This window comes from Ictalurus punctatus, chromosome 27, assembly GCF_001660625.3.
Source record: "Ictalurus punctatus breed USDA103 chromosome 27, Coco_2.0, whole genome shotgun sequence".
Lineage (NCBI taxonomy): Eukaryota > Metazoa > Chordata > Actinopteri > Siluriformes > Ictaluridae > Ictalurus > Ictalurus punctatus.
This window is the reverse complement of record NC_030442.2, coordinates 8305001-8328530: the sequence shown is the minus strand read 5'-3', so window position 1 is coordinate 8328530 and position 23530 is coordinate 8305001. Positions and strand designations below refer to the sequence as shown.

The window sequence follows — 23530 nt, the reverse complement described above, 5'->3', positions numbered from 1 at the left end:
CTAACACTTTGCTCCAAACCTCTCATGGATGTTCAACTGGGTTGAGAGCTGGTAACTGAGATGGCCCTAGCATTTCATTTACATCATCCATGTTTCCTCTGATACCTGTAGTCTGATTGGGATTACAAAAGATAACACTACTTACATCAGTCATCCCTGACCAATCCACACTTCTTGGTATGACTGCAAAGATATTCCATTACAAAAACGTCTTTGTGAATGAGTGATTTCACGCACTGCACTCTCTGCATATAGACAGCAAGTCTGAGTGTGCAAAGCCTTTCTGGGTAGAAGTTCATTGATCAGAGTGCAGTGTGAAGCCCATCAGGGGCCTAGAGTTCACTGATATGCATTTACTCACAGTACAGAGTGCTCAAAAGAGATTTTTCCACTCTCTCTTCCGAGCAAGGTATGCGCCGTTCGGGATAAAATCAGAAGAATAAGAACAACGTGAATTAGCCTGTATAGATCAGCAGGATTTTCTCATGTCGGTGTAGGTTAGCAATGTATTTTCTAGTGAATTACTCAGAAACCTATTAGAAGCTTAAAGAGCCTATGGACTCATGAGAAAACACACACATATACACACACACACACAAACACACACACGTACATATATAGCAGAACTGCAACAGAGTAAGACAGAGATTGTATCAGTATGAGTGCGGGTTAATGGAGGCCGCTCTTGCTCCAGATGCCAGAGATACTCAACAGCGTGACAAGCACATCACATGGCCTTCATTACAACCTCCTCTCCCTCACCTCAACCTCAGAGAAAGATCTCATTATAGATTAACAGCCCATGTATTCTGATCGGTGACCCACAGCCAGCGTCAGAGACAGGACACGGAGATTTAAGTGCACGTGTTAGGTCTTCGGTTCGGGTGCCTAATCTCAAACCACAAAAGAGCTGGTCCACCACAATGTCCTAGATAGTGTTCCACTGGCTGAAATCATGCACGTCTCCTTGCCCTACCTACGAGGTCACATGGACATTGTACATGTGTGCCAAATTGGAATCATTTGCAAACTATTTTGTAAAGAATACAAATATTGTTATTAAGTCAGCCGTGTAACTGCCAAAAGAGTACACTGTTATTAAATTCACGGTGTTTAGAGTACATTAACTAAATATACATAGATAACTAGGTAATTAAAAATAAAATATGGATTAGATAACATTAAAACAAACACGACAACTTTAATAAAAAAAAATTATATTGTGACAATTAATTCTTGTCTGAGACAAAGAACTAAACATTTGACTGAAATATTTCTAAATAGGAACTCAAATGCAAAAGCAGATACACACCACGGCTATACATAACGCAAAAAGCTAGAAATCAATAAAAAAATACATAGAATGGCTTATGAATAATCCTTGTCTATGACTCCTCTCTTTGCTTTTAACAGACACCCAATAATTTAACTTTAGGTAGTGAAATATGTTCTCAAATCCAAAAATCCTTCATAGCTGAAATTTTTATGCCATGTGTTTTGTGATGTTCAACTCTGGTAGAAATGTGACCCAGTTATTTAAAAAACTTTGCTAGTTCCCTGAATCAGCACTGTGTGAGTGTAAAAAAGGGTTGTGTGTGTGTGTGTGTGTGTGTGCGTAAAAAGATAGATGTGGATGTGTGGATATGTGTGTGTGTATGTATATGTGTGTGTATGTATATGTGCGTGTATGTATATGTGTGTGTGTGTGTGTGTGTGTCTATGTATATGTGTGTGTATGTATATGTGTGTGTCTGTGTATGTGTGTATATGTGTGTGTATATGTGTGTGTGTGTGTATGTGTGTGTGTGTGTATATATGTGTGTGTGTGTGTGTGTGTATATGTGTATGTATATGTGTGTGTGTGTGTGTGTGTCTGTGTATGTGTGTGTATATGTGTGTGTATGTATATGTGTGTGTGTGTCTGTGTATGTGTGTATGTATATGTGTGTGTCTGTGTATGTGTGTGTGTGTGTATATATGTGTGTGTGTGTGTGTGTATATGTGTATGTATATGTGTGTGTGTGTGTGTGTGTGTGTGTGTATGTGTGTGTATATGTGTGTGTATGTATATGTGTGTGTGTGTCTGTGCGTGCGTGTACCTGAGGGTGCTCCAACCCAGGCTAATCCCAGAACTCCGTCATCAAAGTCTCTGTCAGTGAAGACGTAAGCCAGGCAGAATTCGTCATGGTTCTGTTCTGAATTCAGCTCCAGAAACTTCTCTACACCGATGTTGGGGAAACGGAAAGGGTTTGTTCTGTCAGTCTCATCACTCGTCGTGTTAATCTAAGAGAGGAGGTGAGAGAGAAAGGAATCACACGAGCTCTACAACAGCGGGTACATCTAATACAGAAAATATATAACATTTTTGGATAAACAATTTCTTTAAATTGAAGGTCCATAAATTGAAGATATGAAAGACAGACAGACAGGGAAACAGAAAGAGCGTCATGAGCAGCATTGAGATGTAGGTGGATCAATCTGTATCAGTCCACATCTCAGTGTCTGTAGGAGCCACTGCAGCTCTCATAACGACATGCCTCCAACCTCTTACAGAAGCTAATAAAGTCCTTTAAAGAACCTACTGGACAAGGAACAATATTCTTCTCCTAATAAGATGAAAACCCACTTCGGGTCCTTTGGGTTGGTGAAACCTCTTTTGTACTGATATTAATTAATGACGGTCTTTTTATATATTTTATTCCACAGCAGCTCCTAAATGTCAGGTGATTTCAACAATATAAAATGGCTTTGATTAAGACCTTTCAGCGTGTTCAGTGCAGTCCATCTTCATTAGTTCTCTGGCACCAGAGCGGTTAGAGCAGAAATAAGCAGCTATCTGACACGGACCTCTGAGTGACGGCGTAACAAGATATTGATGGTAGGTTCATGCTTTCATTAGCAATGACAAGCAAGTACAAGAAGGTGCCGAAACAAATTACTATCGCAGAAAACAATTACAATGACCGGAATGAAAGGGGTCTCTGTATTAGAGCCGGGCATAAGGGACTGGGATTGCGCAGGACCCGCAGGACCAAACACAAAGGTCACAGGAGCAGATGGTTTTCACGCTCACGCAGGCGGGAGTAGGTGGTCAGATATTGAAGCTCACGGGACAAAGAAAGGCCACGGCGATTAGCATGGGAACATGCTGCATGTGGTGCAGTGGTCACAATGTGATTACTGTGTTGATTCATTAATCTTCCCATATCGATATGGTGTTATCTCTTACATATTGCATCACTGATAATCAGCACATGATGACTAGAAAATAATTGGATTTAACAGACAGTGCTCATACACCTTGTTTTTCTCAGTACTCTCTGTCTCTCTCTCACAAACACACACAAGCACACACACCACGACAATAAATGATGCCAGCACTGAGCACAATGCTGATCAAGCTGAAAGAGGCAAGATAATACAAACACACACATACCCTGATCCTCTTGACCATAAAGCTGATGTTGCGGATGCCCTGGAAGTCTGTGGACTGATAGATTGAGTCGATGGCCTTAACATGACTGGAGATCTGTTGGGACAAACACAGCAGTCGGTACAATGTACTGTATTAAAGCAGCTTTACAAAACACAACCACCAATGTGGCCACCTGGCTTTTAAATATTTAGGAGACAGATTTTCTTTAACACATTAGCCTCGCAACCATGGTGCAAAACTAAAGACACTTGTTGAACAGAAAACAAATCTTGGCTGTTCAGGTACATTTGGGCGAAGGGGGCAAACGTGTAAATTTCTTTATGGGTCTTGCTCAGCTTTTTGGTCACTACTGCAATACCATAAAGGTCCAAAGGTCTTGGTCTATTGGGATCCATTTAATGCTGTACCTGAGCTATGACGGCCTCTCTAGTACGGTAGTACTGGTAGAAGAGGTGGTCTGTTTGGATGAAGAGCTGGCAGGTGTTTTTCTCAGCTTGAGCGGCTCGACGCTTCCTCAGGATCACTGGCCCTGTTATATCCTCCTCTTCGTCCACTGCATGCTGTCTGTTCTTTTCCTGCAGGAGGCAAAGAGCAAAAACCTTTCAGCATGGAAGTACCAACACAACACATCTTCTAACCCATCCAAAAATCCATTATTATCTGTAGTAACCTTCCGTTATGCTACTGTTGGTACTGGCTCCAGGAAAATTCCAGAAAAGCAAAATAGAAAAGCAAGAAACAGTCCTGAACACAGAGTTATTCAGGTCTTATGCAGGAGACAAGGCTGTTTCACCTGTTCAGTGCAAGAGTAGCCCAACGTCACTCACACTTTCAATTACAATGCAATATCAGTCTTTCTCAGGGAGCTCAACAGTGAAGCATCATCTGGCTTGTTATAACTGTTATTTGGTGTTTTTTATTAGTTCAACTGTGCTGCTTCAACTGTGGGTGGACTAGTGGTGCAGCGTCCTCCCACCTCTCAACAATATACTGGATTGGCAACTTTAAATTGCCCCTAGGTGTGAAGGATGCTCTGCAAAAGAGTGGTACACCCATCATGACTTTTAACATCCATCCATTTTCTGTACCACTTATCCTACACAGGGTCATGGGGAGCCTGGAGCCTATCCCAGGAGACTCAGGGCTCGAGGTGGAGGACACCCTGGACGGGGTGCCAACCCTTTGCAGGGCACCCAGTCACACACATCGGACAATCTGGAAGTGCCAAATCAGCCTACAAAGCATGTTTTTGGACTTGGTGAGGAAGCCAGAGGACCTGCAGGAAACCCCCGAAGCACGGGGAGAACATGCAAACTCCGCGCACACAGGGCAGAGGCAGAATTCAATGCCAGAACCCGGAGGGGCGAGGTAAATGTGCTAACTACTAAGCCACCGTTCCCCCCATTGAACAATTTTAAGCTATTTTGCTATGCCTATATAGTTAAATAAAAGACAAACCTCATGCTCAATATAAGAAAAAATAGGGAGAAAAGATAAAGAAACAAAACAAGAACGAGTGAAATAAGGAACAAAAGTAAGAATAAAAACAAAGAAGGAAGAAAAGAAAGAGAGTGAAAGAAACAAAGAAAAAAAGACCCTGAAACGTCAAACAAAGGAAAATGAGAAATAACAAAGAAACAAAGAAAGGAAGACTTTCTGCAAATACCCCATATGACATTTTTAAGCCATCAGCAAAGTTTAAAATTCTAGATGTCTTCAATAAGACACTCATTATGCATTAAGCAGAGGCTTTTTTGTTGCTTTAGACTCTATGTTTTTGTTCTGAATATTGAGGTCAAAGTTCTGCTATACTAGAGGAGGCAGAAAAAGACGGGAGAGGTTTGTTGGTGCATAAAAAGCACCCAAGGACTTAAAAAATGCCGGAATGTGCCGCCACACCCAATCCTGATTACTCCCTAAATAACAAAATAAGACAACTTTTAAAAGCTCACAAGCAAAGAGCCTGGCGCTTTTAAAAGCTCCGAATGTCTCAGAGTAATGTAATCATTTCTCTGCGCTGTTGTCACCTTTCCTCTAATCATATATCAGGTGACGCGAGAAGCAACACATCACTTCTGACAGAAACACAACCATTTTAATTTCAGGAATAGAAGAAAAACAACTCTGTGTTACTATTTCATATTTCTGATGCAATGTATTTCATCTCAAACTGCTTTAGGTATCAATATGTTTTTGTATGTTTTTGTGCATTGTAGAAGCATTTCTCAACGATGTGGACTGACCTCAGCGTGAGTCTCCACAGCAGATGCCTGGTACTTCCTCATCCTCTCGAACACGGAGTGATCTGCACAGCCTCCCTCTCGGCCGTACTTGTGAGGGTAATCTAGGGACGAAGAAAGATGAAGATAGATAAAACACAAATGCACACAGGGCAGGACGATTCAATCTGACATGCAAATAGCTGGATTCTCAGCCATTTGAATGAATTCGTTTAAAATGGAGATTTGAAATGTTCTTTCACCTGCACGGTACATGTAACCCAAATTAATACACATGCAAGAGGTAGCATTTAGTGTCCCATCATAGCTTTTCTCAATTCTGAATCATGTGCATATACAGTATCTCACAAAAGTGAGTACACCCCTCACATTTTTGAAAATATTTGATTATATCTTTTCATGTGACAACACTGAAGAAATGACACTTCACTACAATGTAAAATAGTGAGTGTACAGCTTGTGTAACAGTGTAAATTTGCCATTTTCCCTCCCCGGTGTCATGTGACTTGTTAGTGTTACAAGGTCTCAGGTGTGAATGGGGAGCAGGTGTGTTAAATTTGGTGTCATCGCTCTCACACTCCCTCATACTGGTCACTGGAAGTTCAACATTTCACCTCATGGCAAAGAACTCTCTGAGGATCTGAAAAAAAGAATTCATTGCTCTACATAAAGATGGCCTAGGATATAAGAAGATTGCCAAGACCCTGACACTGTGCTGAAGCACGGTGGGCAAGACCATACAGCGGTTTAACAGGACAGGTTCCACTCAGAACAGGCCTCATCATGGTCGACCAAAGAAGTTGAGTGCACGTGCTCAGCGTCATATCCAGAGGTTGTCTTTGGGAAATAGACGTATGAGTGCTGCCAGCATTGCTGCAGAGGTTGAAGGGGTGGGGGGTCGGCCTGTCAGTGCTCAGACCATACGCCACACATTGCATCAAATTGGTCTGCATGGCTGTCATCCCAGAAGGAAGCCTCTTCTAAAGATGATGCACAAGAAAGCCCGCAAACGGTTTGCTGAAGACAAGCAGACTAAGGACATTGATTACTGGAACCATGTCCTGTGGTCTGATGAGACCAAGATAAACTTATTTGGTTCAGATGGTGTCAAGTGTGTGTGGCGGCAACCAGGTGAGGAGTACAAAGACAAGTGTGTCTTGCCTACAGTCAAGCATGGTGGTGGGAGTGTCATGCTCTGGGGCTGCATGAGTGCTGCTGGCACTGGGGAGCTACAGTTCATTGAGGGAACCATGAATGCCAACATGTACTGTGACATACTGAAGCAGAGCATGATCCCCTCCCTTCGGTGACTGGGCCGTAGGGCAGTATTCCAGCATGATAACGACCCCAAACACACCGCCAAGACGACCACTGCCTTGCTAAAGAAGCTGAGGGTGAAGGTGATGGACTGGCCAAGCATGACTCCAGACCTAAACCCCATTGAGCCTCTCTGGGGCATCCTCAAATGGAAGGTGGAGGAGCACAAGGTCTCTAACATCCACCAGCTCCGTGATGTCGTCATGGAAGAGTGGAAGAGGACTCCAGTGGCAACCTGTGAAGCTCTGGTGAACTCCATGCCCAAGAGGGTTAAGGCAGTGCTGAAAAATAATGGTGCCACACAAAATATTGACACTTTGGGCCCAATTTGGACATTTTCACTTAGGGGTGTACTCACTTTTGTTGCCAGCGGTTTAGACATTAATGGCTGTGTGTGGAGTTATTTTGAGGGGACAGCAAATTTACACTGTTACACAAGCTGTACACTCACTACTTTACATTGTAGCAAAGTGTCATTTCTTCAGTGTTGTCACATGAAAAGATATCATCAAATATTTACAAAATTGTGAGGAGTGTACTCACTTTTGTGAGATACTGTATAACATTTTTATTCAGATGAGCCATGAGTCAGATTATTAATAAATTATTAGGTATCAAGCTTTAGCTAAAGTGGCTCCAGGTTTAAAATTAAACAGTAATACCCTAATTAAAGTAATTGGTGTTTTCCAGCATGGCTACAGTGGCCCATTGAGAATATGACTGGCCATAGGCCAGGTTTAAACAGAAACCTATCAGAGGCAATAACACTGCAATAAAACACAGAGTTAGCATGGACTTCAGCAGGTTTCAAATATAATAATGTGTATGAAACCTACTTCAAGGTTACACACTAATGCAGGTAAAATGTGTAGTACTTTGAACATACCGTCTCATCAGTACTGTACATTAATCAGACTAGAGAGGGGATATGAAATAAAGAATTGAAATATAAACTGTGCTTTCTCAATGAGCTGCCTTCAAGTAACTAATTGACATACATGCACATTATTGTCCACAACAAAACATCTGCCACTGAAGCTGCAATGTTTTAAAAACAGGAGTCGCTGACCTAAGGCCAGTTTTTTCATTCATTGTTCGCTATACTATTTTTCGGGTGCTTGTTTCAGTCTGTTGAAATACTACAGGGTCCAAATCCAGACCCTGATCTGCCAGTTGACAGCACCGCAAAACCTAGCCTAAAAGAAAAATACACTGTTCAGTTGTGTGTGTGTGTGTGTGTGTGAAAGCCTGGAGAAGTTGCATTGTCGCTGTAGCCTGCTTTGCTGCGGTCTGCCTGAGACAGATACAGAGTTGCCCGAGAACTAATGAGTGCCTGGGGAATTACAACAGCCAACATCTCTCTATTTCTTACTCTCTCTCTCTTTCTGTCTAGTGCCTCTGTCCTCTCCTCTATTCTCCCTCGCTCTCTACATCTCTCACCATCCTTTGCACGGGCCAGAATTTAAAGCCGTATGGAGACACTCCAGTGGTGCAACCTCAGGCCTCGGTGCCGTCCTGAATGTGAACAAGGCCTGAGGCTGCCTCGGAACACAGCCCTACTACAAACTTTTCCATCTTTACCCAAAAAATAAAACAATGCTGACACATGGCGGGTCAGGAGATGAGAACAAGGAGCTATTTTGGGGACACGCAACACACTTGCTGGAAGCAGAATGTGAAGGTGATGAGTGCTAGAAAACAAAGCAGCAGAACGTGAAGTTGCGCTGTGTGTCTCGAATTACTGAGGCCAAGGCTGGAAGAAAGACGAGGCAGTGGATGTGTTCATGATGTGAGAGAACAGCCTTATCATACTTATCAGCCTTATCGTACCTACACCCCATAAAAGCAAAGAACACTGTTCAGACTCTCACTATCTCACGCTGTAATACAGAGAGGAAAACAAGAGGCACCTATATACATACGGTGTAGGGATGGGCGATATGGACTTCAAACTATATCACGATATTTTCTGGTATTTATTGCGATAACGATATCCATGACGATATAAATACAGCACCGTGCACCACTGTTTTTGGCTTCAGGTGATAGCTGTGATCTTGAGAGCCTCAGAAACACAAACATTGATCTAAAAATAAAACAGATTTTCTGTAACCAAATCAGTTCCAGATTGTAGAGGTAGCTCCTCTACGGGTCGCAGACAGAAATACGTCATCAACTAGGCTTTATCGTTATTATCGCGGGAAGACTCATACTTATTGTGGGGAGAATTTCTAGCACAAACGTATAGCACAAACGTTAAGATATCGCCCATCCCTAATACCGTGCGACGGAAAATAGCACTTTTCCATCAAACTTTCCCAGCATGGATTGGAACAGCAACCTCACCAACACACCCAACTAGGGATGTCACGAGAACCGATACTTCGGTACCAAGTAGGTACCAACATTCTTAAAACGTGACGGTACTTGTTTTTCCGCATTTCCGTTGGTACCGTTGTTACGGAAATACCGAGGTTGCGATTCTGAAGGGGGCAGCAAATACGCACAAGTGTTTCAGTCGGTCCACACGTGAAGAAGAAGAGGAACGCCTACAAGCACACGGGAATAACTACAAAAGATTGGCTTAGCTTTAAGTTTAGCTCCGCTCCGACTCGTTGAGAGGAAAAGAGAGGAAAGCTAGTATCGGTTTCCGGTGTGCAACCGATGCTATCGTTCATTTCAAACAAAGCGAGGAAACACCTGGAAGTTGGCGAAGCACAAATTCGGTCCTATATTATGTTTGTTTGAGGCAGCAGGCATTGTGGCCGTGAAACCAGCTAACGTTATGCTCCATGTAATGTTAGCGATAGCCAGTTATTTGTTAACAATGCTAACGCATTGCGATGTTATAAACTACCTCCTAATGGGCCTCCATGCATCGCCATTCAGCCCTTCAGCCATTCAGCTTCTAATAAATCGTTTGGTCTGCCACCATATCAGTGAATTTAAACTAATGCTTGCATTCAGAGTATAAGGTGTGTGTGTGTGTGTGTGGTGTGTGCGTACGCGCATGCACACAGACGCGTTTAGGAGTGCACGTCCACTCATCATCAGACGGTGTTTGATAACTGAAATCCCCCCCCCCCTCTCTTTGCCAGTATAACCCAGAGGAGAATGTCCTCCAGGAGAGTTTTTTAATTTTACTTTTTTAATTTTATACAACACCGTGGTATCGACTTTGGTATCGAGTATCGTGTACTTTTGGTGGTATCGGTACCGACTACAAAATTTTTGGTATCGTGACATCCCTACACCCAACCCCAGCTGAGTGTGTCGGTTTCCCAGCTCATTCCCACCCGTGAAAGTAGAAGGACTTTCACTGGAAGTTATCAGCTGGTGAGTGGTAACATGTTTTTAAGGAAAATACTCAAAATTAATTTTCAAATATTTTCAAAACTAGGCATATTTTAGTTAACGACTCGTTGGATAAATATAATACCTTTCGTAATAGTAGTTTGTGATTGAACAACATTTCCCATACACACACATCACTTACCCACACACACCAGTCATTAATCACAGGTTTGTCTTGCTCTCGGCAGCGGTCCCTAGCAATCGCTTGACTGGATCACGCCGGAAATTCACTCACTTCCAGACTGCTATTAGATACCGATAACAAGCTCACACACATGCACACGTATGAACACACGCAAGACGTGCACTACGTACATATGTACAGAACGAGATATCTGTCAATACCTTTTACTCTCTCATCTGTGAAGTCTTAACAGCATTCTTAACATTCTTACTCATCATTATTTCTGGACAATAATCATACAAAATCAATCAATCAATCAAAATACACTAGATTAAGAATATCTGCGGCCTAAAACTAAGCATACGTAAATTCAAATTTAAGACATTTCATCAAAATACATATTAAGTAAGGGCTACAATATGAAAAACACCTTTTAAAGGCCTTTTGAGGTTCTGTGGGCATTGTTAGTAATGTGACTTATACAGGGTGTCCCAAAAGTCTGCATACATAGGGGGAAATTAACACTTCAGCAAAATGTCTCCCAAAACTGTTCATACTTTGTTTATATATATTTTTTACTTTAAGAATTCCTTTGACCCAAAAAAAAAAAAAAAAAAACAAACAAAAAACCTACTGAAATCATTCTCATGGTCGGATCAGGAAGATCTTGCAAGGTTGCGCTGGACTTTGGCAGCAAACAATGCAAACACATCACACACGACACTGCTGCCAAATTCAAAAAGACTGGAGGTGTTACGGACCAACCGAGGAGCGGACGTCCACAAACATCCTCTGACGAAGGCACGAGCAACGTGGTAGATCATGTCTACAGCAATAATGTGTCAGTTGTTGGTTTTTGGTCCTGATTTAGGGAACTTTTATTAAAATATGCAGATGTGATTTGGTGACGATGAATCTCAGTGATTCCCTCGGAACGAGTTCAAACTTCAGCCGTACCTTCCTGAATGTCTAGTGTTGATTAGGATGATGCTGGTACCGCAGTCAAATTCGAGAATTAAACTGAACGGAAAACTTGTCATCTTTGACCATAAAAACACTAGCCCGGCTTACAAAAGACTTCTGCAAACATAATATTTCTTATTATGACCCGCTGCACCTGCTAAACAAATAAGGCGGGGAATAGAAAAATATGTTTTACAGTCCAGATAGTATGTTATCTTCCGCTGATGTGATGGCAGAAGGAGCAAATGGTTTCTAACATGATTCAGTACTTTCAGTGAGACGAGACTTTGCCTTGTTACCTTACCTGCTAAAAATACTGTCTCGTTAGTGAGTGCATCCTCGCAGTCATGCCTCTCACACTTCCACACAGCTCTCTCAGCTGCTCATCAAAGCAAAGCGCACTGCAGAGTGCTGACCAGAAATGCTCCACTACTTACTGCCTTTCTAAGAATCTCTTTGTTGCTAGGTCTGTCTCTTTTTTAGATGATACAAGTCTACAGCAGGTGTAGTGCCTGAGATGGACCACTGACATAATAAAACAAAAAACACTGCAGAGCCGCATCCCGGTTATGTTCAGGTAACAGGCTATCTATTTCATGTTAGGTAATGTTTACTTCCTGCACTGTTAGGAAATGAATCAGTGATGGGGTGATGTGGAACAGATTTATCTCTGCTACAAAGCACTGACACTGTAGACTCCTTCCAAAAACACTAAAGAATCGTCTCCTCACAGAAAAAAATGTCTTTACAGAAATAATCGATACCTTCTGAGGAATCAGAATCTAGACTTCAAGCACACATATCAGTACATTGATATCAAGCCAGCCAGCTATTTAAGTAGCTTAGTTTAGCCTAGTTTAGATCCAAGCTAAATGTATTTAAAGTGCACCTATTGTGGTTTTTCACATATTACCTTTCATGTAGTGTGTTATAGAGCTGTTTGTGAATGTAAAAAGTCTACAAAGTTACCAAAAAACAAAGCGACAAACAGGGTTATTGACTCCCGAAAGAAGGAATCGATTCTCAACGGCTGAAACGAGTCGTTAGTGATTCCAGACTTACTTCCTGTACTAACCTACCTAGGTTTGGAACAAAAAACAGACAGAGCTGAAACTCGCTATGGTAGTGGGCGTTTCCTTTTTGAAACACTCTGACCGCGGTAGACCAATCACAACTGGTCAGACTGGGACATCTGACCAATCAGAGCAGAGCATGCTCTCTGAAAGGAGGACTTTAGAATGAATCCTTTAGAACGGATCATTTAACGAGTCGTTTTTGACACTGGGGGGGAAAACATGTAATGCTGCAATTTAAATGATCGGCACATTAAAGTGTTTTTTGACCTCGGATGCACGTGAATCTATTGTATGAGACTGTTAAAACAAAATTAGGCACAATTCAAAACCACAACAGGTGCGCTTTAATACCCTATATTATGGTGCTACTAGGTAGCTAGATAGTAAAGTTTCACCAACCTACTTGAATGACAGCCCCTCTTTAACCTGACAAGTTATCGAGTTAAATAATAAAACTAGGAAGTATTCGCCATTTCAGAAACCACGAGTTCAAACCCCGACAGTGCCACAGCCATCCGTGGCTAGGGGTCAAGGGAGCAAACTTAGCTGTGCTCTCTGTGTGGGAGGGATGACATACTCTCACTCCCTTGTCAATCACAGCGACACCAGCCAATTGTGAGTGTCCGTAAGGTCATGCATGTGGAAGATGTGCTTTCTTCAGAGTGTTTCGTGCAGCAGAAGCAACAAGATGTGGTTGCCTTGGCTTCGTGTATCTTGGAGGAAACGTGTGATAGCCCTCACTCGTCACTACTGTATGATGGGGCGAGCTGGCTGGAGCGTGGGAATTGGTGGATGATCAAATGTAGGAGGAAAAGAGAGAAGGATGGGATCTGTTTTTTTTCTGCCACCAGCAGAGATGGCAGTGTGAAACAAGTGTACTCTGTGTTAGCAGCAACATTAAGCACAAAAGGGATTTCAGCCAAAGGAACCATATTTATGACAGGACTATTTAACCTCACTGGAAGCTGGGCCAGCTTAGACACACACTGCTGGCGGATTGTCCTGAATAATTCTGAGCTGCTGCATGACGTTGAGCGTTTCTTGCAGGAATGAAAAAATGCTACTTGTCTTATACTGTCGGCTGCCGGAGACTTAAACGACTCTGTTCGGCAGTTGTGCTTACAAGACTATTTTGCTCACTTGTAGAATGTCTGGGAGTCCTGCGACAAATATTTCATGAAGGTTGAATGTTACAGAGTTTTGTTTTAGTTCTTGATTTGTCGTGTTAACCGCAGCTGAAATTCCCCACACGTCGCTGAATTAGGCAGTTGACTATCCCTGATCTATAACACCAGGGTGGACTAGCACAGCAACGGAGACCACCACAGTTACCAAACTGAGCTTTCATTTTCAATACTAGTATTCCAGTGGAAAGACAACATCGCTGGGAAATATGACAATAAGTTATCATAATAAATGATAATCGCTTGTATATGCTTACAGCAGGTATCATCAGTACTAAAACAGAACAAAAAATAACTGAACTAATTGTTAAGCATAGGCTTCTGTTTTATTAGCAAACCTCAGCAAAATGAAATATATGTTGAAAAAGGCTTAGTGGTCCAAAGACACGCATTGTAGCCTGATTAGCATTTCCAAATTGTCCAGTGTGTGAATATGTGTGTGATTGTGCCCTGCGATGGGTTGGCACCCCATCCAGGGTGTCCCCCGGCTTGTGCACGAGTTCCCTCCGTCCCTGTGTAGGATAAGCGGTATGAAAAACGGATGGAAGGTTGGATGTTTTCATGGATTATATATAATATGATTTCTTTCTTTTTTTTTTTGCCATATCACTATCTCTGATATAAATGCTTCCACATACATCACCAAGACTTTTTTTTCTTACACTTGCTTGAGAGTGGGGGTTCTTTTTCATCTGAGGCACTGAAAAGTGAACCGATATCTAGAAGAATGATGGAAAGAGATGACAGTAGTTTTAACAGGAAAAAAAGTGCAACATTTCATTGAAATGCCCGAGTAAATTACGCAACACATTTGGAAGGAAATATAGCTACTTTATAGAAGAAACAAATAATCCAGAAATAAACCCATACTGTGATACATCTGATCACGTTCATTCTAGTACATTTTCACCATAAATAAATAAGGTCTGTATGAAAGAAAGAAGAATGAGTGCTCTATTATGAAAGAATGCTGCGGTGTTTCTCCACAAGGGGGCAGTAAAGGAAACAGCACGAGTCTGTTTGATGGATCTTGATTGAGCGTAAATGCCAACCAGGCTAATCAAAAAGGAGGGGGGTGGGGTTATGGAGCTCCTCTGGAAATACTAAGATTTAGACATTCCTGCATTCTGACGTATTAATTAATTTAGTTATTTAGTAACATACCGTTTGCGACATCAGTAGCCTCAAAGGATCTTCAGTGGTGTGACTCAGTGTGTTTACATGTACACATGTAAACAATAGTCACAATAATAAACATTTCAACTATAACTGGAGCAACAGGTTTATTTAAGAAAGTCATCTGATCTGGTCGAAGTCAACTAATAATAGTACCATTATTTTTGCAAACGATGCACGCCCCTCAACAGTCACTCAAACTTTTTTGAGAGTTCATATATATATATATATATATATATATATAAATGCATGTTCATGCACTAAATAAACTGATTATCAATTATCTTTAACACGTTTTCTGCGGTCTGGTAACAGCTTTGATACTCTTTAAGGTATTGTAGTATGGTGCTTACATGGCCAGTTAAATGCAACCAGATATTGATTATTCATGTGCATGTCAATGACGCTGGACGTAAGATGTTTTTTTTTCGACGAGGAATGAAACAGGAAACATATGGTGAAACTTGGACCCGAACAACCGGCGAGCCGAAATGAACATCAGGACTGGGAGAACTGGGGGGCGTCGGCACATGTGTGTCAGACTAACACACGCTGAGCTGTTTTCTTCTGCATGTTTTTCACTACTCAGCAATGACTTGTCCTATCATACCATGGTCTCATTTTCCAACGATACAACTAAAGCAAAAAAAAAAAAAAAAAACCCAAACAAATAAAGAAAGAATAAAGAACTTCAGTAATGTGGACACGTTACAGGGCTTTTTCCTTGCAAACAATGCAATTCCCAAAAGTTCTTGGTTCCCTCTTCTATTTATAACATCTAGTAATGAAATGAATACATTATTCATAATAATAACTTGATGGCAGGTGTGTGTGTGTGTGTGTGTGTGTGTATAAATAAAATATGAAGGAAATGGCACTGCCTAAACACTTTTCTCTAATGCTAATTTTCAAACACCATTTCAATTTGAACACTTTTATTTGACCTCGTCGGGTCAAAACTCAGCATCATCTCGATAATAAGACTCCATTATGCGTGCTTATGTTTATTATAAAGATGAAGCAGAAAACTGAGCAGAAATGCACGAGTCATTCTGATGATAGTCAAGTGTAATATCTAGGCGGACGGGTGGAGTGGGAAGAGGAAAACAGACAGCTATTTAACAGGATATTAACAGTGATATTCACCATGCTATGGTTACAGTGCTGTTAGGAAAGGGAGGAAAGATCTACGTTGGGGGAAATCAGAAATTATACAGTCATTACTGATAATCTCGCTTTGGAAAAACAGACACACCCAAAGAGAATACACACACACACACACACACACACACACACAAACAGAGCCTGGAAACTGGATTCTTTAGGTACAATATGTTATGAACAAGCCAGAACATGAAACAAGCCCACCCATGCACACACACACACACGCACACGCACACACACACACACAGACATGCACGCAACCCTCTGCCTGACACACGTGATGATTTCTGTCCAGTGAGACACTCAGCCGCTGTGTGTCTCTGGGCCTGTTCCTGTCCTCGCACTTCCTGCCATCAGCCACATTACGACGGTCTTTATACTCTACGATTACAGCAGCCTCAGATTATTACTTGTCAGTCTGTACCAGGCGATGTGAATAAAATCTGGGCGATAGCATCTTCCGTGTACTCCATGTCAGATTTTATGATGCGGATCCTCCAACGGTAGCACTGCTATTAAAGGAAATTACTACGTTCTACTATCATTACTTCATCGATCAATGTGATCCAGGTTCGCACAGAAAATAAACCGCAACATTCTTCGAAGTGGGCGCGAGGTAATAAGGATATTCGGGCGGCTTATCGACGAGTGTCGTTCACAATCTGAGGTTTGGATAAAAAGATTTCTGCCTACGGTTTCAATGGAATGAAATCGCCCCGGTTTTAATATTCATTATGTAGTCCATTTCCACTGATTTCTATATTACTGCAGCGCCATAACACCACGCCTTTAACTACCTCTAACCTCAGCACACACAAAGCAAAGCTATTGTCACTCCGTACAGGATTGAATGATTATTATTATTCTGCCCAAAAATGCTTGCACTTTTTTCAAAAATTTGTGATGCAACAGAGTTTTTTTGCGGATTTTTTTTTTGTGGAAAACTACTCGAATTGGCTACGGAATTGTTTTGCACTGTCTTTCGCAGTGATTGTTGATAACTGAGACCTTTTAGCTGTACTCGTGTTCAACTCACGTGAATCGAACAGGACTTTGCGTGCGCATTTCGATGACATCACATGACGTGTCTTGGCCCAAATCTGCGGTTATGTTGAAAAATCGCAAGCTCTTAATATTGCGGCGTTTGCAGGATTTTACATTCACTTCTGTGATCGCAAAATCCTGTCGGTTCAGAATTATTGTCTGTGTGTGTGTGTGTGTGTGTGTGTGTGTGGTAAAGAACCTTGGGTATAAATACTGTTTCCAAAAATATTGAGGATTTTTTTTATAGCCTTTTCTATATTACAGCAGTTCACGCCCATAATCTCATGCTGTTAATACACATCAGACTGTTGGCTGCTCATAAACACAATAATATGCACAATATCATATCATACAAGCACGCTTCCGGGCCTAAAACTGGTTCTCTGCTCATACTAAAGCTGCAGTGTGTTATTTGTTTTGTGTCCAGGCCTATAATAATTATACACTTTAAAAAAAAAAAAAAAAAAGTGAGATCAGCAATGAGCCAATAAGCAGGGGTGGGCGAATAATCACAGATTTACGTTTAAACTCCATTTGATTCATGCAGTATTTCCTGGTGGTGCAACACATTACTACTCGTTCCTGAATTACATCGTCTGCTAAACTAGAAGCATAGATGCACGGCCAGACTGTGATGCAAGAAAAGAAAAGCACAGCTCAGGCACTCATTCAATTTCAGTAACCGCTTTATCCTGGTCAGAGACGATCCGGTGCTACTGCGCAGCCTGAAAACCGCAGCTCATAGCTCAGAGCTCAGACGTTAGCCAAAGACTTACTGCCATATTGTTGAGGGTGCAAGCTCACGATCAATCTCATGATCAGGAGAGAATAAGAAAAGGGTCATCCTGAAGATTTAAGTACAATATTCGAGTTGATTATTCTGTATTAATGCACTTAACTAGTATGTTATACCCTGGATATAAATTACGTTAGCGACATTTTCTTATACTTTATATATTTCTAGACAAGCGTAACAGAAGAATCGGTAATTGACCCAGCAGCACAAGCCTTCGTCGCAACAATGATTTGATTTGGAAGTTGACTAAATCTCCTCAGCTCTTCACGATTAGGGTAAGAAAGCTCCATAATTAGAGTAAGACAAACCCTGATGCGAAGCTTTTAAGATTTCTGTGGCTATAACTAGCACTTCTATAGCAAGAGGGGAAAACCTGACGAAAAAAATCTAGTTATGTTCACACTGCAAATTTACACATACCCTGAGATACTATTTAAATCTTTTGTGAGGTTGTTCAAATCTCTTTTAACATATTCTCCATTAATATCCAGCACCTGTTTAGACAAAAGAAGTGAAATTGAATCAGAATCAGAATTTTTGAGTTCACACTGTCAAAGACGGATCAGATCTTAAGTCAAAATGGATTTGGTTCACTTTGCCTGCGGTGGGACTGAGGCCTGTGTGTAACTTGTGAGGAAAAACAGATTTGCTAGAATGTGAATATAGCCAAAGTGGTCCAAACTGAAAAAGATCAGATTTGTGTTCATACAAGTCTGTGTCACATTTCGGTATTTTAAGCTTTTAACACTGATATATCTCTGAGAACATGCACTCACCGATGTCGTCCTCATGGTAGATGACAGAGTGGTAGGGTACTTTTCGCACTCCGAGGTATCGCTCAGCCGGTTCCACATAATACATGCCTCGATGACTCTGAATGAAGCCCTCAAACTTTCCATCCACAATAGACCCATGAGTCAGAGTGTCCTTCTCACCTGAGGAGAAAACACACACATTAATACATGCATTAACACGGGTTAGGAAGGCAGGAGGCAGGCTGCAAAACTGTTTAGTCAGGAGCAGTTTCAGAAAAACTCACACATACAATGCTATGAAAAAGTATTTGCCCAATCCTGACTTCTGTTTTCGTGAATATCTCATACAAAATAGTTTTAGACCTTCAAACAAAATACAACATAAAACAAGCGTAACCTGAGTAAACACACAATACAGTTTTTATTTTAAACTTAAACTCTGGTTGTGCCACCTTTAGCAGCAATAAATGCAGTGTAACCAAACACTTCCGATAACTGGAGATCATTCTTTCACTTACTTCTAGGACTAGGATTTACTCCTATGCTTTGGATCATTGTCTTGCTGCATAATCCAGTTGCAGCTGAGTTTCAACTTACGGACTGAAGACGTTCTCCTTTCGGATTTTCTGGTAGAGAGCAGAATTCATGTTTCCCTCAATTATTGCAAGTTGCCCAGGTCCTGAAGCAGCAAAGCATCCCCACACCATCACACTTCCACCACCATGCTTCACTGTAGGTATGATGATCTTTTTGTGGAATTCTGTGTTTGGTTTACGCCAGATGTAACGGGACCCCTGTCTTCCAAACAGTTCCACTTTCAACTCATCTATCCACAGAACATTCTCCTAAAAGGTTTGAGGATCATCAAGGTGTGTTTTGGCAAAATTCAGATAAGCCTTAATGTTCTTCTGGGTTAGCAGTGGTTTTCACCTCACCACTCTTCCATGATGCCATTTTTACCCAGTGTCTTTCTGATAGTGGAGTCATGAACAGGGACCGTTATTGATGCAAGACAGGCCTGTAGGTCCTCTGATGTTGTCCTTGGCTCTTTTGTGACTTGCTGGATGAGTAGTTGTTGTGCTCTTGGAGGAATTTTGGAAGGTCAGCCACTTCTGGGAAGGTTCACTACTGTGCTGTGTTTTTCCATTTGGAGATAATGGCTCTCACTGTGGTTCTTTGGAGTCCCAGAGCCTTTGAAATAGCTTTGTAACCCTTTCCCAGTCTGACGTATTTCAATCACCTTCTTCCTCATCATTTCTGGAATTGCTTTCAATTTTGGCATAGTGTATTACTCAGTAAGACCTTTTAACCAACTTCATGTTGTTGAGAAAGTTCTATTTAAGTGATGATTTGATTGAACAGGGTTTGCAGTAATCAGACCTGTTTGTGTCTAGTCAAGCTGAACCCTATTATGAATGCAGATTCATAGATTTGGGGAATTAGTAACTACGGGGGCAAATACATTTTCACACAAGCCCAGTTGGTACTGGATAACATTTTTTGCTTCAACAAATAATGTTAGCATTTAAAACCTGTATTTTGTGTTTACTCAGGTTGCCTTTGTTTTATCTTAGATTTGGTGTTAATTTCTGAAACAGTTTAGTATGAGATGTACACAAAAACAGAAGAAATCAGGCAAATACTTTTTCACAGCACTGTATATAGTTTCAAATAGCTTTACTAGGTCAGGGGATAAAATAGAATACTCCTGAGATGCTGTGAACGTCCCTGACCGTCCCGTAATAGTAACTTAGAGTCAGAGCTGTTGGGTTAAAACGTACACATCATACACCGGCTCAGATACATCCTGTATCATCTCACCTGAACCCGGTTCAGCCAAGTCCCCACACTTCAGGTAGGATTTAACAAAGAGGCGCAGGCCACAAATGTGACTGTACTTATCTATCACAACATTTTGATTAATCCACATGTTAGAAAAGGACTCTTGCTAAATATTCTTTCTCTCTTCTTTCCCTTACATCTTACATCCTGAAGCTGAAACCACAATGATCATCAAACAGTAGATGAAAACTACAAAGGAACCAGGAAAGTCCATTCGCTGTTATAAATAATTATGCAACGTATCGTGTGTAAACACAAACACACGCACAGCACTATAAGGCCAGATGGTAGGCAGACAGGACGTTCCTCCTGAGGATGTTAAATCTGCTGGAGTTAGTCAGTTTGAAGGGGCTCGTCTCAAAATCTGCTTCATATGAGATTATTCTTTCACACAAACAAGCACACATCCCCTGTGACCTTCAGATCTGCCTCATAACAAGCGCTCTAATGAGATTCGAAAACTCTAATGTCTTATGTCACTGATAATCAAAGCAGAAATGTTCATGGGGGGAAAAAAAAATAAAACAAACTTACTCACTATCTATCCAAACTTTCTGAAGAGCAGACGGCAGATGCACTAGTCTTAATAAAACGTTGAATTTTGTAAGGTGAGGCAGATTGCGGGGTTTTTACTGAACTGTGCCAGTATGGCTGCGTCTGCTGGCAGGAAGACAGCGAGACTCTCATGTGGCTCTCTAGATCTAAACTGGATTTTCACATCAGTTCTCAGTTCTGCATTCGAAAGAGAAAACAAAAACGGTCCCAAGCCGCACTGCCAAGAACCCCACTGATCCTAAGTGGTTGCTGTCCTGCCAGAGAAATGTGGAACATAAAGTCAGGCTTTCAAGTACTGAGGAAGGAGGAAGATAGTGCTATGAGGTGATCAAGAACCGGGGCAAGAAAAGTGTCAGGAACGCAAGGAAAACTGTGGACTGATCGTTGATAGGGTTTCCTTCTGAGATGATGCGATACATATCTCAATGAAACACCACCTGGAAACACAATAAACAATCCGATCAGGGTTATTTTTTCTTTTTTGTGATCGTTGTGGCCAAGAATGCTTGACTTTGCTGCAGAATTTCAAAATTTGTGAGTTTTTTGTGCCTTTGTGAGTTTTTTGTTGGGAAAACTACTTGAATTGGCAACTGCACGAACTTGTTTTGTCTTTCTCAGTGATGTTTGTTGGTAAATGAAACCTTTTAGCCGTACTCATGTATGACACACGGGAATGCGTGCTGTGATGATGTCACATGATGTGTCTTGGCCCAAATCTGCGAAAAATCTGTGGTAATTTTGAAAGATTGAGTTTACTTGGTTTTACGTTCAAATCCTCGAAGGACTGATTAAATATTCTGATGCTGAAATATCTGTGATGTGCTTAGTGCTGGCGATGTATTTGCGGTATTCCTATGAGAACCTGGTGGTTTTCTGCCGTATTGATATCACAGGGTTACACTGCTAGCACAGTTACGAACCAGTCCGTACAGGATATCATGGAGTTTTTTATGATTGTTGTGGCCAAAAATGCTTGCAGAAATGCTTGCGATGCAACTCGCGGTGCTTTTTTGCGGAAAACTAGTTGAATTGGCGAAATTGCAGTTACGCGAAATTGTTTTCCACGGTCCTTCGCAGTGATGTTTGTTGGTATATGAGACCCTTTAGCTGTACTCAAGTTTGGCGCATGTGAATCAAAATCAAAGAGGGCTTTTTGTCTTGGCCCAAATCTGTGGAAAATCTGCAGTAATTTTGAAAAATGGCAAGCTCCTCTGAATATCGCGGAATTCGCTTGATTTTGCGTTCATTTCTGTGGTCGCAAAGTCGCGGAATCCTGGAGGGACTGACAAAGGTGTTTATAAGGGGAAAAAAGGTCATCGATCTTATCAAAACGATGACGAGTGTGATGTCATCGATCACGGTATTAGGATGAACGTTGGAACGTTCGCAATCTGATCTGTTTGAGCAGAGTGTACAGATGTGGAGGTGAGAGAAATGGACAGACTAAAGGATTAAAGCACTGCTGCATCGCTCTCCTTAGGTAGAAATAAAGCAAGGACTAAATCCCAGTGCATCACTATCAGCAGGTAGACAATCAGCATTGTGGGTAATGTAGGAAACTGTAAACCAAAGGGGAAAAAAAGTCGGCTTAGAAATGACTAAATAAACCTCAGGTGCCACAATCTGTTTAAAAAAAGAGAGATACTTTCACAGAGAGATTTTCCCTTTCACGGATACAGACATCCACACAGAACTATTCAGTCATGATAGCTTTAAAGCATTTTTAAATGATAAATTATATAACATTATAAATATTACAACTAGTGCACTGACTGAAATCGATTCAACTTTACATCCTTGAGTGTAAGGGATATCGTAGGAGAATAAGCAGATCAGCAACCACAGCAGAACAGCTGCCAGATCTCTCCCACTCAAATCCTCCTTTTTCTCTTACGCTCCCTTTCCATTCATTTGCTCCAGCACTGATGGAGAGCTACAGGAATCTGAGTGTGCAGGTGGAGCCGGCCAGCATTCAGCGCCTGGTACACCACTTCAACACAACATTTTTCTACTCCAAATAAGGCCAGGCTGGCTGAAACCCGAGCCACCTGATGTAGAGATTTCGTGTACGTACTGCTAGATGTTTATAACGATATATATATTTTTAGAGGAGTTGTACCTGATGTTGTACATGACTGAAAATGTGCTGTCTCGCAAGCTATCTCCTATATGACCTCCTATATCTCACCTTCTGCCCACATGACCGCAATAACTTCCTGTAACTTCTGCTGTGACTTTTTATTTGCTGTGTTCCACGGTATCCCAATCTTAATTCTCTAAATGGTCTAAACCATTAAGTAATAATTAAGTTATTATTTAAAGTACTATGTTGACTTTTTGTTAATGGAAAAAGACTTATCTCCATATCAGCATGTTATATATATATATATATATATATATATATATAGAGAGAGAGAGAGAGAGAGAGAGAGAGAGATAGAGAGAGAGAGAGAGAGAGAGAGTATTAATCAGATTGTTTGCTGTAAATAAATGTCTTAAGGCAG

General features: G+C 41.3%; 1 protein-coding gene across 1 annotated transcript in view; it reads right to left on the bottom strand.

The window, feature by feature from the left end:
- Window positions 1–23530, bottom strand: part of adam10a (ADAM metallopeptidase domain 10a) — a 116924-nt gene that overhangs the window by 11242 nt on the left and 82152 nt on the right. The window contains exons 4-8 of the mRNA XM_053676780.1: window positions 18651–18809; window positions 5680–5780; window positions 3844–4011; window positions 3437–3529; window positions 2100–2283 (exon numbers count right to left, since the gene is read on the bottom strand). Of these exons, the coding sequence (XP_053532755.1) occupies window positions 2100–2283; window positions 3437–3529; window positions 3844–4011; window positions 5680–5780; window positions 18651–18809 (705 nt within the window). The remainder of the gene's footprint in view (window positions 1–2099; window positions 2284–3436; window positions 3530–3843; window positions 4012–5679; window positions 5781–18650; window positions 18810–23530) is intronic.